The 15886-nt window shown below is 47.9% G+C and overlaps 1 protein-coding gene and 1 long non-coding RNA gene across 6 annotated transcripts in view; one reads left to right on the plus strand and one right to left on the minus strand.

Moving 5' to 3' along the window:
• LOC139029957 (uncharacterized) overlaps positions 1-2645 on the minus strand; it is a 30379-nt gene extending 27734 nt beyond the window's left edge. For both annotated transcript variants that reach the window (XR_011482305.1, XR_011482306.1), the window contains exon 1: positions 385-2645. This is a non-coding gene — a long non-coding RNA (uncharacterized lncRNA). The remainder of the gene's footprint in view (positions 1-384) is intronic.
• Positions 2646-2730: 85 nt separating this feature from the next.
• Positions 2731-15886, plus strand: part of MAF (MAF bZIP transcription factor) — a 358645-nt gene continuing 345489 nt past the window's right edge. For 3 of the 4 annotated variants that reach the window (XM_070451504.1, XM_070451505.1, XM_070451503.1), the window contains exon 1: positions 2732-4042. In XM_070451504.1, the coding sequence (XP_070307605.1) occupies positions 2907-4042 (1136 nt within the window). In that variant the 5' untranslated portion in view covers positions 2732-2906. Of the gene's footprint in view, positions 4043-8304; positions 8419-15886 lie in introns of those variants that run through there. The other variant, XM_070451506.1, reaches the window with a different exon arrangement.

The raw sequence follows: 15886 nt of genomic DNA on the forward strand, positions 1-15886 counted from the left end.
CTTAATCTTACTTACTAGAGACATCTCATTTATCACTGAATTACAAGTAACTTTAATTCTATTGATATTGCCATAAAGCCCGTTGAAAATGCATCCTGGCACTTTTTAAAAAGGGTTTGGGCCCCTGTTTGTTACACGGGATCCTCTTGCATAAGTCTCCCGGGTCCCCTGGGCGCTTTCTCCACAGCCAAAGGGGACGGGACGGTGGGGGAAAAAAGTTTCCCCGCACCTGCCATCACTGCCTTCAGCCCCTTTCCTGACAAAGTCTGGTTCTCCCACTTGCAGCCAAACTAACTTTCCGCCCCTCTTTCCTCCTCCCACCTAGGGAAACCAGCTTCTTTTCATTTCATCAACAAAACTGGACACGGATCAATTTCAACTGACCTTTGCCGAAAGGTGGCGCTGTTGAGGTAAGAACCAACTCGGTCCAACAATAGTTTTCACTCTTCGACCGTTTTGCAGGCTTTTCAGATTTTTTTTTTAATGCACCCTCCTAGCGTCTCCCCTCCCATAAAATAAGATAAATATGATTAACACCAAGTGCATTTCATTAATTGGAGGAATCAACAGTCCAACATCCAGGCAGGCAGGCTAGTCTTCCAAACGCTGGGTCGGCTCCGCGCCCTCTCGCTTTCCCTCAAATAAATCTCGGCTTCTCCATCTGGCCTATCGCTTTAAAATCTTAGAAACAGAGTTGCTGATTTTTTCTTTCTTTTTTTTTTCCTTCCTTTTTCTTGTCTTTCTTTCTTTTTTCTTTCTTTCTTTTTTTTTTTTTTTTGCAAAGCTTTAGAAGAATCGATGGAGAAACCTGAACAGTTATTAGCATCTGCAACACCCCCGAGGGGAGAAGCAGCCCCGACTCCCGTCCTCCCCAGCCCCCACTCTGGGTTTCCGGACCCGTCCGAGAAACCGCGGTTTAAAACTTAACCCTTCGAGGGGAGCTGGTGAAGGCTGGGGTGTTGGTTCTTTTTTCGCCCCCGTTCCTCCCCGCGATCAAGTCTGAAATAATTAAGTGAAATGTAAAAGTGCAAAGGGCGCGCAGGACCCTGATAAACAGGAGTCAGATTTCATAAGGGGGTGGATGAGTATGTGTGTGTGTGTATGAGGGAGAGAAATGAATCCCAAAGGCCAGACTCGGGCCAGAGTCAGAAGCCCGAGGGTGAGGAGCCGCGCTGACCTGACTCCGAGCTTTCCCGGAGTTAATGCGCGTAGGCGTTCGCACCCCCCCAGCCAAGGACTGGAGACGTCAGCGGGCAGCCAGCCTCCGCGCGGAATGACCCCTGAACAACTTATTTCAAGTCCTTTAAAAGAGGCTGATAAAACGGGTTCTCTCTCCGCGGACTTGGAGCCGCCCTGGCAGGCGCGCGGCCGGGCGAGGTTGAGCGCGCAGTGGGGACCCCTGCGCTCCAACGCGCGCGCGGGCATCGGGGAGAGGGACAAAGAGTTGGGTCCAAGTTTGCGCTCCGCGCACTGCCAGGCTCGGGGGAAGGAAGGTTCCCCCCGGGGGGAAACCTGGGTGCCCTAAGGTGGGGCAAGGAGAAAAATCTACCCGGCGAATTCACGATCCCTGGTGGGGGGTTGGGGGGGGCGGTCAGGAAGGGGTTGGCGGGGGGCGGGGGGGGGGGGAGCAGGCCAACCGTGGCCGAGCGAATGGCAGGCGAGCTGGGGCTCCGGAAGGCAGGCCTCTCTAGCTCCGAAGTAAAGCAAACCGCCCTCGCTGTCCACCCGGGTTCCCGCAGCCCCTCCGGAAAACTCCGTCCCCTCATGCAGCAAACTTTGCTCCGGGCTTTGCAACCTCGCGCGGAGGCTGCGGCGCGGGAAGGGTTAAGACTGCCCGTCCCAGCTGACAGTCAGCTGATTGGGCCCTGATTGACAGCTCGGAAAAGTTTCCTTGTTTCCCGACTCCTATGCTAATCGCGGGCGCTCCCGCCGCCTCCCATTGGTCCGGAGTACCAGTCAATTTCCCATTTGGGCCTGACGTCACGAGTGCTATAAAACTCAGCAATAGCTTTAAACTCTTCTTGCTGGATCAGAGGCTTTAAAATCTTTTTTTTTCATCTTCGAGCTGTATAGCTCCGGCTGCTCGTCGGCTCGGTCTCCCTCCTTTTGCTCCGCGCCTCGCCTTTTCCCCAGGACTTCGCTATTTCGCTTTAAAAGAAAAAAAAAAAAGCAAGAAAGAACTCAACTCCCCCCACCCCTCCCTTTCCTCCAGCCCGGCTGCACCTCTGTCTTGCACTTTGCACAGAGGGAGGAAGAGCGCGAGGTTGAGCGAGGGGAGAGGGAAAAAAATTTTTTTTTTAATAAAAAAGAGCCAGGCAGAAGAGGAGGCGAGAAGCATGAAGTGTTAACTCCCCCGTGCCAAGGCCTGCGCCGCCCGGACAGCCGCCCGCCGCGCCTGCAGCCCCGAACGGCCGCCGCGCGCGCCCCGCCTGCAGCCGGGGCCGGCAAGCCGGGCCGAGCCCTCCTTATGCAAAGCGCGCAGCGGAGCGGCGAGCGGGGGACGCCGCGCACCCAGCCGGGCTCCTCTGGCTTCGCCGCCGCAGCCGCCGCCGCCACCGCCACCGCAGCCCGCGGAGGACCTTCCCGAGCCTGAAGCCGCCGGCTCGGCGCGCTAGGAGGCGAGCAGGCGAGGAGGGGCCGGGGCGAGCGAGCGAGCACATTGGCGTGAGCCGGGGGGGGGAGGGAGGGCGGGCGCGGGGGGCGCGGGCAGGGCGGCGGGGGTGTGTGTGTGTGTGTGTGCGCGCTCGGAGGTTTCGGGCCAGCCACCGCCGCGCGAGCTAGAAGCGCCCCAGCCCGGCAAGCTGGCTCACCCGCTGGCCACCCAGCACAGCCCGCTGGCCCCTCTCCTGCAGCCCATCTGGCGGAGCGGCGGCGGCGGCGGCGGCGGCGGCGGCGGCGGCAGGAGAATGGCATCGGAACTGGCAATGAGCAACTCCGACCTGCCCACCAGTCCCCTGGCCATGGAATATGTTAATGACTTCGATCTGATGAAGTTTGAAGTGAAAAAGGAGCCGGTGGAGACCGACCGCATCATCAGCCAGTGCGGCCGTCTCATCGCCGGGGGCTCGCTGTCCTCCACCCCCATGAGCACGCCGTGCAGCTCGGTGCCCCCTTCGCCCAGCTTCTCGGCGCCCAGCCCGGGCTCGGGCAGCGAGCAGAAGGCGCACCTGGAAGACTACTACTGGATGACCGGCTACCCGCAGCAGCTGAACCCCGAGGCGCTGGGCTTCAGCCCCGAGGACGCGGTCGAGGCGCTCATCAGCAACAGCCACCAGCTCCAGGCCGGCTTCGATGGCTACGCGCGCGGGGCGCAGCAGCTGGCCTCGGCGGCCGGGGCCGGCGCCGGCGCCTCCCTGGGCGGCAGCGGCGAGGAGATGGGCCCCGCCGCCGCCGTGGTGTCCGCCGTGATCGCCGCGGCCGCCGCGCAGAGCGGCGCGGCCCCGCACTACCACCACCACCACCACCACCACCACGCCGCCGGCCACCACCACCACCCGACGGCCGGCGCGCCGGGCGCCGCGGGCAGCGCGTCCGCCTCGGCCGGCGGCGGCGCGGGCGGCGCGGGCGGCGGCGCGGGCGGCCCGGCCAGCGCCGGGGGCGGCGGCGGCGGCGGCGGCGGCGGCGGCGGCGGGGGCGCGGCGGGGGCGGGGGGCGCCCTGCACCCGCATCACGCCGCGGCCGGCGGCCTGCACTTCGACGACCGCTTCTCCGACGAGCAGCTGGTGACCATGTCGGTGCGCGAGCTGAACCGGCAGCTGCGCGGGGTCAGCAAGGAGGAGGTGATCCGGCTGAAGCAGAAAAGGCGGACCCTGAAAAACCGCGGCTATGCCCAGTCCTGCCGCTTCAAGCGGGTGCAGCAGAGGCACGTCCTGGAGTCCGAGAAGAACCAGCTACTGCAGCAGGTCGACCACCTCAAGCAGGAGATCTCCAGGCTGGTGCGCGAGAGGGACGCGTACAAGGAGAAGTACGAGAAGCTGGTGAGCAGCGGCTTCCGAGAAAACGGTTCGAGCAGCGACAACCCGTCCTCTCCCGAGTTTTTCATGTGAGTCTGACACGCGACCCCAGCTCGCCACCTTGATAAGCGCTCCGTGGGGGTCCGGCTCGGGTGTGGGCTTGCAGTTCCAAGAGCCTTGCTCGCCACCACCTCGCCCCCTCCCCTCCCGAGCTTGCCCCCTGCCCCCCCCCCCAGTTGCCCCCCGCGCGCACACACACACACACACACACACACACACACACACACTGCTCCGAGATGATGGTGGTGGTGGCGGCTGTTTTTGAGTCGGGGAGGGGCTGGTGGTCTGGCTCATGGATTGCCAATCTGAAATTCTCCATAACTTGCTGGCTTGTTTTTTTTTTTGTTTGTATTTTTTTTTAACATCCCCCCCACCCCCCACCCCGCCACCTTTCACTTGCTCAATGTTCAAAGATCTCAACAGAGTTCTTCATGCTCACCTTTGAAGCCTGCATCATTCACATATTTTTTTTTTCTTCTTCAGTTCATGAGCTGGTGTTCATTTTCTGTGTGTGTGTTTTATTTTGTTTGGATTTTTTTTTTAAAGAACTTTGAGTTTTTGGAGCTTGCTGTGTTGCCCCTATCTCGACCCCTGCCCCCATCCTCCACCCTCACTCCCTTGCCACCCATCTCCTTTGAGATTAAAGAAAAAAAAAAGGCTAAGTTTTTTTTTCTCCTCCTGAGTTCTTCATATGAGATTGAGCTTGCAAAGGAAAAAAAAAATGTGAAATGTTATAGACTTGCAGCGTGCTGAGTTCCATCGGGGTTTTTTGAGCATTGTTATGCTTAAATAGAGGGAAAAAAAATCCTCATGAACCTGCCACAATCAAGCCTGCATCAACCTTCTGGGTGTGACTCGTGAGTTTTGGTCCTTATGATGCCAAATCTGAGAGTTTAGTCTGCCATTAAAAAAAAAAAAAAAAACTCATTCTCATCTCATGCATTATTATGCTTGCTACTTTGTCTTAGCAACAATGAACTATAACTGTTTCAAAGACTTTATGGAAAAGAGACATTATATTAATAAAAAAAAAAGCCTGCATGCTGGACATGTATGGTATAATTATTTTTTCTTTTTTTTTTTCCTTTTGGCTTGGAAATGGACGTTCGAAGACTTATGGCATTGGCATTCATACTTTTGTTTTATTGCCTCATGACTTTTTCAGTTCAGAACAAAAAAAAAAGTGCAACCCTAGAGCCTTCTTCCCATGAAAGTTTGCATCTGCTCCAAAACTGCTTTGAGTTACTCAGAACTTCAGCCTCCCATTGTAAATGCACTGAAGGGGTTCCTTGTCAAAGATGCCAGAATGGGTTAAAAATTTTAACAAGGCCAACAGTAAAGAACTCTTAATGTATTCTTTTTAAATGAGAATGACCACCCCATTGGGTGGACTAAAATTGTGCTGTTGCCGAAAGCAGTCTAAAATTTATTTTTAAGAGAAAGAAATCTGCCCCATTATTTTTGGTTTGTTTTGTTTTTATTTTTTTTGGCTTTTGGTCATTGTCAAATGTGGAATGCTATGGGTTTCTAGTATATAATTTAATTCTAGTTTTTATAATCTGTTAGCCCAGTTAAAATGTATGCTACAGATAAAGGAATGTTATAGATAAATTTGAAAGAGTTAGGTCTGTTTAGCTGTAGATTTTTTAAAAGATTGATGCACTAAATTGTTTACTGTTGTGATGTTAAGGGGGGTAGAGTTTGCAAGGGGACTGTTTAAAAAAAAAGTAGCTTATACAGCATGTGCTTGCAACTTAAATATAAGTTGGGTATGTGTAGTCTTTGCTATACCACTGACTGTATTGAAAACCAAAGTATTAAAAGGGGAAGCACCCCTGTTTATATCTGTAGGGGTATTTTACATTCAAAATGTATGTTTTTTTTTTTTCAAATTAAAGTATTTGGGACTGAATTGCACTAAGATATAACCTGCAAGCATATAATACAAAAAAAATTTGCAAAACTGTTTAGAACGCTAATAAAATTTATGCAGTTATAAAAATGGCATTACTGCACAGTTTTAAGATGATGCAGATTTTTTTACAGTTGTATTGTGGTGCAGAACTGGATTTTCTGTAACTTAAAAAAAATCCACAGTTTTAAAGGCAATAATCAGTAAATGTTATTTTCAGGGACTGACATCCTGTCTTTAAAAACAAATGAAAAGTAAATCTTACCACAATAAATATAAAAAAATCTTGTCAGTTACTTTTCTTTTACATATTTTGCTGTGCAAAATTGTTTTATATCTTGAGTTACTAACTAACCACGCGTGATGTTCCTATGTGCTTTTCTTTCATTTTCAATTCTGGTTATATCAAGAGAAAGAATAATTACAATAATAAACTGCATTTTTTTTGATTCTGTACTCAGTTTCTTAGTGTGCAGTTTAACTGGGCCCAGCTCTGCATTAGAAGTTTGAAAGGCATCCTTTTCTCTAGAGGTAGGAGTAATGAAGAAGTAGGGAGGCAATAATTCAGGGTGAAACACAGGCTGTTTGGTTAGTGCAGTCCTTCTAATAATTAGTACATGTAATGTAAGTGTAAATTGCGATCTCTGAAAATCCCCCTCCCCCTCAAAGTTTTCAGTTTTTAAATAAGTTGAGACACCATTGCCCTGCTGGAAACAAACAAACATGCCAGCCTGTGAGCAGGGCCTTCTCGGCCTCGTCCGAGCGACTGATCCCCCAGCAGCGTGCCCATCTGGAGAGAAATGAGCCTAGAAAGAGGGCATTGGCAGAGGTGGCTTGGGCACATATGCATTCGGTGGTCAAGATAAACAGTTCTTGCCTTTTGGCTGAAACTGATTATTTTTCTTCTTCCCTCAAACGCCATGATTTTCTTGTTAGCAAGGCCTGACAAGATTTCACATCAACACTTTGAACACATCAAAGTTGTTGGTTTGTGTTTTTAACTTTGAAGGTCATTTGTCTTAAATAGGAAAAAGAAAAATCCTCCTCTCACTTACAGAAGTCCAAGTATATATCTGGGTTTAAACTGTGTTATTAAATCATATTTCCATGTGCAAATTTAGCTGAGGGCATCTCCATGTAGCTGAGCTGGTAATGATTGCAAAGCACCTTAGCTCCTGGAATAGGAGCGAAAAAATAATGCCTGATTGAAATAAAAGCTGTGTTTTGATTTATTGGTGTTTTATCCCAACACAGGTTGTGAGTGGGGGCTCCCTGAAAAGATCCGTTGGAGAGTCTGGAGCCACCTTCACTAACAGCACTGACCTATTTTAAAAATGACACAAATTCATGCAACTAATGTTACAAATTCATGCAGTTTGCATTCTTTATCAACTTCCCCTAGATCGCTAATAGGCTGTTAGACAAAGCCAACACTGTTTTGAAGATAGAGGCCAACACAGTGACTTCTGTTTTATTTTCTTTTCTGTCCTTTTAAAAAAAGGAAACAAAGATAATATTGCAACTCTGAACGAAGGCCTGATTTTGAGGAAAGCAGGTTGTGCTTGGCGCTGATGAGTTCTAGCCGGTGTATCCGCCTCCCTCCCCTCTTTCACAGAACACGAAGACAGAGGCTAACAGGGCATTTTGACCTTTCTCTCACTGTTAGCTTGGATAGGGACCCTGAATCCACACTTCATTTTGCTTTAACAGATGTCTTAGTAAACCTTCTTCCATGTGCTTGAACTTAGCTGTTCTTCTCTGCTTCAGAGATTTTTTTTTTTGGTCTGATCCCAACGAGATTTGCAGTCTCCCACTGTAGAAGCAGAAATGGATGTATCACTTAGAGAGCCCAGCATCTGATGCAAGATTTCAGGCAAACACATTTTCCAGATAAGAGTGACCAGGATGGAGTTATTATAATTATCTTATGGGAAATGCCACTTCAGAGAAAAATACAGTGGTCCAACAATTAAGTGTTTTGATAGGACCCTACAAGGCAGTTCAATATAATAAGCAGGTTTTGGACCCAAATATGAGAAACACAAAGTGGTGTTGGCAAAAAAAAAAAAAAAGGCGATTTTGGTGGCTGCCTTTAAGAGAAGTTTAACTCCTAATAAAAGGCATTAGAAGAAGTAACCATATTTGGGGAAAAAAATTCCTCAAAAGATTTGAAATGTAATGTGTGGTGAACACAAATACATGCTTTTTTTTTTTTTTTTACCAAAATATCCTAAATCCTGCCGGAGCGCCCTTATTACAAATAGGTCTCTAATTTTTGTTGTTGTTGTTTAAATCATGTGAGGAAATCTAGCTTTCCCTTCACACTGCATTTGAGGCTTTGTCTAAATAGTGTTAAAATTCCTTTCATTCCAAATGCAGAACTGAGCCCACTCACAAGTCGGAGCCATCTGTGGGACGTACCACATTTTGGAAGCCCCAAGATCATGTGCTTTACCCGTGTATTCACAAAATAAAATTTACATGAGAATTCTATTTATTATTATTATTATTACTGTCTGCAGTTATGAAAAACAGCCAACTCTTAACTTCTGTTTAATTTCCTTTTTTAAAAAGAGAATAAATGATTGTGTTAGGGACGAAAGGTATTACATGTATAACCTCCACGCTAACTGTGCCTCCTGTCTGAGGGTCTTAGGTACAGACCCACAGGAAACATGCTGGTGCTTCTGACTTTACCACGCGCCAACCCAAATAGACTCGCTTATTTTCAACCTGTAATATCGCTTAAAAAAAAAAATTCCACTGAAATTTACAAGATATATACAATTGTATAAAGGGAAGTGTCCCAGAAGGTAACAGCCAGCATTTTAAAAGCCTATGGTAGACATGCACACGCTAAACAGTACTTTTTCACGCTTCATTGTTTCTCTGGCAGATAATTTTACTAAGAAGAAAAAAAAAATTTGATTCCCCTCCCCAAGCAGATGCCACGGGCAGAAGCTTTAGCAGAGCCCAGCACCCTGGTTTCCTCTCGGGCCCTGGATAGTATTGTAATTATCAGTGATGTCAAACGTGGTCATTCATCAGGCAGAGCCGTAAGTGAAACTAGTTAGTTAAGTACACCCGTTCCGTGGCCTTTTCTTCCCTCCCCCTTCTCTGCTCTCAGGCAGCCACAAAATCACTTCCCATGTTTCCTTTTTTTTCCCCAGAACCATGTAATAATTTTTTACAATGTATCTGACACATTAATAGACTGACATCAAATAGGCAGAGGTTCTACTTCCTGTTCTCAGTGAGGAAATGATGTCTAGATGATCATATTTATTTGCCTTCATGCCATAACCACCTGGGCTTTCAACAGAGGCCATTCCAATGGGAAATGCCTTATTTATTACCGAATGTGCAATTCTAAGGTTCTGATCTTTTTCTCCCTTATACCTTCACCTCAGTAGTTTTTATTTTCACCCGTCAAGTCGAGATATTTCTGCTCTTAAATAGGACCTCCCCTTGCCAAACCACCGGCTTTCAGGCTAAACACAGTGAGCAGGGGCAAATGGTAACCAGCCTTGCAAATACGGGGTGCAGCTGTCCCAGGAGCCGAATTCCCCACATGTCCTTGTCTGAGATGACCCAAGTGGCTTCTGACACATTCAAAGGTTTGCGAGTTCCGAAGTTGGAAGGTTTTAGCTGTTGTCTTTATTTTTTGGTTTAGGCCAGCTTACTTCCGTATTCACGCTTGACTTAATGAAATGCTCTCCACCCGCCATTCTAGGCCGATCAATATATTTAAAAGTTTGCTTGCCACATTTTTGCCTGTTAGTAGTGAAAGACTAACCGCGATAGGTTGGAAGATTGAGGTCCATGAGTGACAAACTTTAGCCGGCTAATTTCCATGCCAGTAAAACACACAGCCAGGCTCGGAGACCTTACTTCTTAAATAAATGTGAGATCAGAGAGGCTAGGAAATCTGATTCACCCGCTTTAGACTGCTCATCTGCCAGGCTCCCCACTGTGATTTACTTTCATTTGATTTACTCTTAAATTTTGTCCCTTTTCTTTGAAGAAATAAATGCCTTCGTTTTTAGGGCAGAGACATCTACCATGAGAGGCTATACTTTTCACCACTTCTAATGATTCCTCAGGAGGCTGAATGAATAATTTGGAGTCGGTGCCTTCCTTGTTGTCAATAGGAAAATGAGAGACACTTAAAGTTTGTTTTCTCATTGCGGGCCCATCCCAAATTTCAAAGATGTCCCGAGTCCAACACTAGGCAGACAGGAGCCCTCCGGGAGGTGATCCAGCCCTTCAGACCACCACACGCCCCTGTGCGTGTTTGTCTGTTTCTGCGTGTGTTTAAAAGCAGAGCTGGAGCCTTTACCCACCTTTCAATAACACTGCTTTTCTCACTTTTGATATAAATCTTCAAAATCTAGACATCACACAGCCCCAGAAAAGGGGAATCCTCTCCAAGCCTGGCTCTACCCGGGGCTCGTGAACAAACCCAGCTCTGTCTGGGCATTTTTTTTTTCCCTCCAGCGGGGGTAGGGGACAGAAGTGAGAGCATTTCAGTCTCCAAGGCTGTCTCATGACTGTCAGGGCATAAAAGAGTACAGTCCGGCCACAATGTGGGAGCATCTTTACCCTTTCGAGAGGGACACAACAAAAAACAAAGCAAATCAAATTGCTCAGCACGAAGGCGTAGCAAAACCCGCAGCTCCCCGCCCGTCCCTATAGCATCTGTGGGAGGTGAGAAATGAGGGAAGCCAGAGAGAACTCTGACACCGACTTCGAGGGCATGTCACCCAGTGTACACATTTGCACGCAGGTGCAAGCCAGGTTCAGCTGTCCATTTCCTCCCTGTATGTTCACATGTGTTTCTGTTTTGAAAACAATTTTAGAGCTCGAACCCCAATTAAGAGCTCAGAGGAAATTGTGAATGTCTTAAGTGTGGGGCATTTATGGAACATATCAGCCTATGACTTTGCCGCGGGGGCGTTTGGGACCAGTCGGATGTGTTGTGCCCATATTTCTACGGTCACCGCAGTAGGTCTGATGGCACCGTGACAGTTTCATTGTTTAATTTTGAAAGCCTTTTGTGTGTTTTCTCTAACTTTGCCCAACACAACAAGGCTAAGATAGGAAGAACACATCAGCGGCACACAGAAATTGGATCTTTCTATGTAAGTGCATCAGAGTTGGACAGTTTTAAGAAATTCACAAAATGCATTTTCCACAGAGAGGCTCTGATTGGAATGCACAGTTCTCGACCGAAATCATAACCATCTACCAAGCACCTTTTCCCCGTTCAACACACAGTTCCTTTTCCTTCCCTTTCTTTTTGTCAAATAACTATTCCCCCCCCCCCCCCCATAATTAGGACTTCGGATTGCAAAATCACATTCCTCCCTTCTCCACAGATTCTTGGACCTTTAGTTATGATTAGAAAGGGGCATTAATTCAAGAAGGGAGGATGAGGGAGGGGTGGTCTGTGGAGGTTTGGGAGAGGGGGGAGAGGAGAGGAAATAGTTCTGTGCTCACCCCCACACCCCCTTGGCCCCCACCCAGCCCAGGCCTGCCTGGGTGTGAGTTACACACGGGGGATTTGGATTCTGAATCTATTCTAAATATTGTGATCACCAGCCTTGAGTGTTTCCAAGCTGAGATTCCAAAGAATGGTTTTTCCTTGTGGTTGGTTCTTTCGGGTAGGAAATAGGCAAGGCCACAAAACCTTTGTAGAAGTGGGAGAGGAGGCATACCACCCACTCCGTCCCTGTCCCAAGAGAATGCTGAAAAGGAGGCCGTGAAGGGGGTCCTGAGCTGAAAACCTCGGCCAACAGAGCCGTATTCCCTTTTGCCCCCCACATTTTTCCTTGTTCTCCATGCCTTCGTCCACTTCCGGAAGCCTGGAGAAGTGGGTTTCTGGTCTCCTTTGGGGGATTTTTCCAGGAAGCAAAGCAGACCAGAGGAGCAGAGGGCAGCTAGCTGGTGTGCGGGGGCTGGGCTGGGGTCGGGGGTGGTGGTGTCACTAACAGAGACCAACCTTGGCTTATGACCCCTGATCGCCAGGGGTCAGCTCTAGGTCATTCCCGGGGCCCCTGCTTCCCACCAGACCACATTTATTTGCAGGATGACTGACAGGCCAGTGGCAGACCCTGAGGTCCCCAAGATCCCTGAAGACAACTGCCACGTCTTTAGCTCCAGGGCCTCGGCCCCTGAGCGCCTGGTCCCTGGCCCATCCCGGTGTCCTCTCTGTATTTCACGCCTGGTCACCAGGGTCATCAGAGACTCAGAAGTCACTGCGCTGGACCAGAAAGCAGTCACCTAAGCTGGGGCTTGGGGCCCATTAACTCGCTCCTGTGCCAGGCCCCGGGCAGACAGAGGCTGGGATGAGGAGGAAAGCTGGCAGGTGGCCGTGGCGTGTCTAAGCGCGGCTGCAGCTTCTGGGGCCCCTTCACCCTGGGCAGCCCTGCCCACCCAGCTGTGCTCTCCACCCCGCCCCCGGTACCCTGGCCACCATGGCGGGTGCAGAAGGGCAGGGCTCGCGGGGTGGGGTCCGGCTGCCCCTGCATGCCCCAGGCCCCGGCGGCACCCTGGGGTGGGGAGCAAAGGCCGCAAAGCGGCTCCCCTCTGAAATGCCCAGGCCTGCACCTGCACCCGGGGCACCACCGCTGGCGGTCACTCCCAGTGCGCCCGGGGCCCAGCCCGCTTCTTGGACGTGTATTGGGATTTGGTTCAAGTGTTCCAGGAGGACTGCCCGAGCCACAGTGGGGGCCTCAGGGACGTGAAAATGACCTGCTCTGCTGAGTACAGGGGTGGGCGCGTGGAGGGAGGAAGCGCATTCAGTCCTAAAACGCTCCTCCTTCACTTGGGACCCCCACACCACACTCCAGCCTCCCCAGGAACCTTCTGGAAGTAAGATCTTCAGGTAGAGGTCATTTGGTTTTGACTCTATTAATTTTCTGGCCCATTTTCCAGATCTAGCTTTATTTTGTTTTATTTTTCCCCTTCTCTGGTTACAGACAGGGTGAAGAGGCAAAAGAAAAAAGGAAGGAAATCCAGATAACCTGCTTTAAGTCATTCTAGAAATCTCCATACTATATTTGGGATTCACCTTGATACAGTTTGATGCTTATTGTAGGGGAAAGCCACTCAAGCAAACTTCATTAGGATCTCACCCATAGTTCAGCTAGAGGGGCTCGCTTGGATTCCTGGGTTTAACACAGTGGCTGCCGAATCTCAGACACTCAGGAACTGTCTGCAAAGGACAAACTTTAAAATCACTCATTTCAGAAAAGAGCCCTTCATGCGGGATTTTTTTTTTTCCCCCTTATAGGGACCTTCAGTTTTTTTGGATCCTTGAGTGCAAAGTAATTAAGCATCTCTGCACCTTCTTAAATAAACTTCCCCTTTTCCCCTTTTTCTTCTCTTAGGGAAGGATTCATAAATGTGCAGATAAATATGGTGAAAGGAAAGCAAGTGTCTCAGTATCTGAGCCGCTTTTACATTGTCAGATTCCACTAAAGTCCTTTTTGCTAGGATGGGGGACCTGCAGTAATCATTCTCAGATCAAATCGGTTAAAAGATGATGGTTGAATCTGTTTTCAGGCAGGGAACCCAACATATTCTTTCATCTGCCATTTATCTCTCTATCTTATCTCCATGTGATGCTCTTTAATACATTGTAGAGGGGGAAGCTATTAAAAGATGAATATGCAGTTTCCACATCAGGACATACTAATGAGCGCACGACAGACTTCCTCGGTCTCCTCCACGTGTTGTAGGCGGGAGCCAAACCGAGCCTGAATGGTCAAAGATGATCTTCCCATAAAACCTTGGCCGGGCTTGGCATGACTCAGGGCAGCGAGGAGGTGCATGCTGACCACCTCTGTATTCTCAGGGCGCCCTGTCCGTGTTAACTCCCCCTGTGCTATACCGCTAATGAGACCTTTTCAAATCTTCCTTGGAATATCACGGCACATTCCTATGCTATTTAAAAAGTACCATTTAATTGTTAGGCAAATAGATCCTGCTCGTGGAGGCTCTGTGCTAGCAGATGGCCGGCCTGGACTGCACCCGGTGCAGTCCAGCTTGCGCGTCTCCTCTCTACTCCCAGGCGAGGTCCCCTTGTCCCCACCGTTCTTTCCTAGTGACTAGGCTGGGTGAAGGTGATGAGGACAGAACCCGGCAATGGCTTCTGGACCCTATTCGTGTGTGCGAACTGAATCTCTCTCACCTGCTTTGGAAAGTAAATGCCTTGATAACAGGATGGGTTCCCCAGGTGGCCAGCGAATAGAGGTCATCTTGAGGAAAATGACACCAATGATCTAAAAAGGACATCTACTTTATGAGATTTCAGGCAAGATGCCAAATATCACATTTAATGAGGCCCGATTCTTTTTCTCCAAAAATAACAGAGGCTATCAATGAGCTGGTCAGGAAGGCAAAGGGGAATTTTTGCAAAGTCTCCGTTCAATTATTGCTTTGTAATATTGTTCTAAAATTGAAGAATGCTTCACAAGTCTATGATGTCATGTAAAATATTCCTTGCAGAAGCTTAACATATGTTTGCAGTGCCCCCAAAGGAATTAAAAATATTCCCTCCACAATCTCTGAAGCTTTTATACTCTATTCAGTTGCATTTCAAACAGAATCTGTTGCTCCTAAAGGTTTTTTGTTGTTTTTTTTAAAGTAACATTATATGGGAAGTTTTGTTTTGTCTTTTGTTTGTTTTTTGAGATTAGCCATTTGAACTTGAAATGGAGAACAATTGATATCATGGATAACACTTCCAGGTTTTATAACTTCAGTATGTTTCTTGTTTCTTTTCTTTTTTTTTTTTGGCATAGAAATAATATATTTGGCAAAAGATTAGTATATACTCTGACATGAAAAAGAGCAGTTTGTGCCATAACATTTAAAAAATCATTTCTAACATGAAATGTGGATGAAAGCCCATAATGTATTTGGGACAGCTCTGACAGATATGAGTCCAAATTTATTTATCTGTGTTTTAATACATAGACTGTTTAGATAAAGGACATTGGAAAAATTAGAGAGTTACACTAAATGAAAATTTAAGTAAAAGATTCTATCCCAGTTACAGCAGCCTAGATATTTCAGCAGGTGTATGTGTCATGTGTATTTTTTCACACCAATTGTAAAGTAATTCAAATAAAAGTGGGGCAGATTAAAGAAGAATAACTGAATCTTCACACTGGCAAAAAAATTAGATTGATTTACTGGTTTATCATAGTTATTGTACACAGATTTGTTGTAACCATGTTGAATTTTTTAAATTAGATTTTAAATATATTTTGACAGTTTGCACTTATAGAGTATGGCTAACTATATGGAGAAATGACAGGTCTGCTTTGTTATTAAACTGCTGTCTGGAAAATATTGGACTCCGTACAGTGAATGATAATTATTTTGCCACTTAACATTAGTACAGCTAATAGCAATAAGGGGTTTTTGAACCATAGAAAGCTAAACTACTTTGAATTACTGTGCTTTGTTATTCACTGTGAAGCAAAAAAGACTTTTTTTTTCTAAAGCAATCTCATTTTCATATTACCGTTCTAAGCATTCCCTGCTACTAATTTAAACAGAGTGGAAGTTAATAAATAAAAGAGTGTTCTCTAAATGGTTGTATTTGTTAAGAGAACGTCTACGATTAAGGTCAGCAGTACTAGCAGAGTAGACCCTGTCTGTGGGAGAGGAGGGGGGAAGATGGAAGAGAATCCGGTCTAGGTAATGAAGCCAGGGAGAAGTAGACCAGTTTGGTTCCCCAAGGGATGCTCAGTCTGTGAACACTTGGGAGACACCCATCAGAGACCTTTCAGTCCTCATCCACTGTGAACCCAGGATCACTTGATTCTCTGAGCTGAGGGCAGCTTCAGGGCTGATGCCAGCTGCCAGGCCAGTGGACATCATTGTCTCCACCTTCGCAGGATCAGAGACAGGATCGGGGGGTGGGGGTTTGACGCAGCACGCCGCGCTG

Source organism: Odocoileus virginianus, chromosome 20 (genome assembly GCF_023699985.2).
Source record: "Odocoileus virginianus isolate 20LAN1187 ecotype Illinois chromosome 20, Ovbor_1.2, whole genome shotgun sequence".
NCBI classification, from domain to species: domain Eukaryota; kingdom Metazoa; phylum Chordata; class Mammalia; order Artiodactyla; family Cervidae; genus Odocoileus; species Odocoileus virginianus.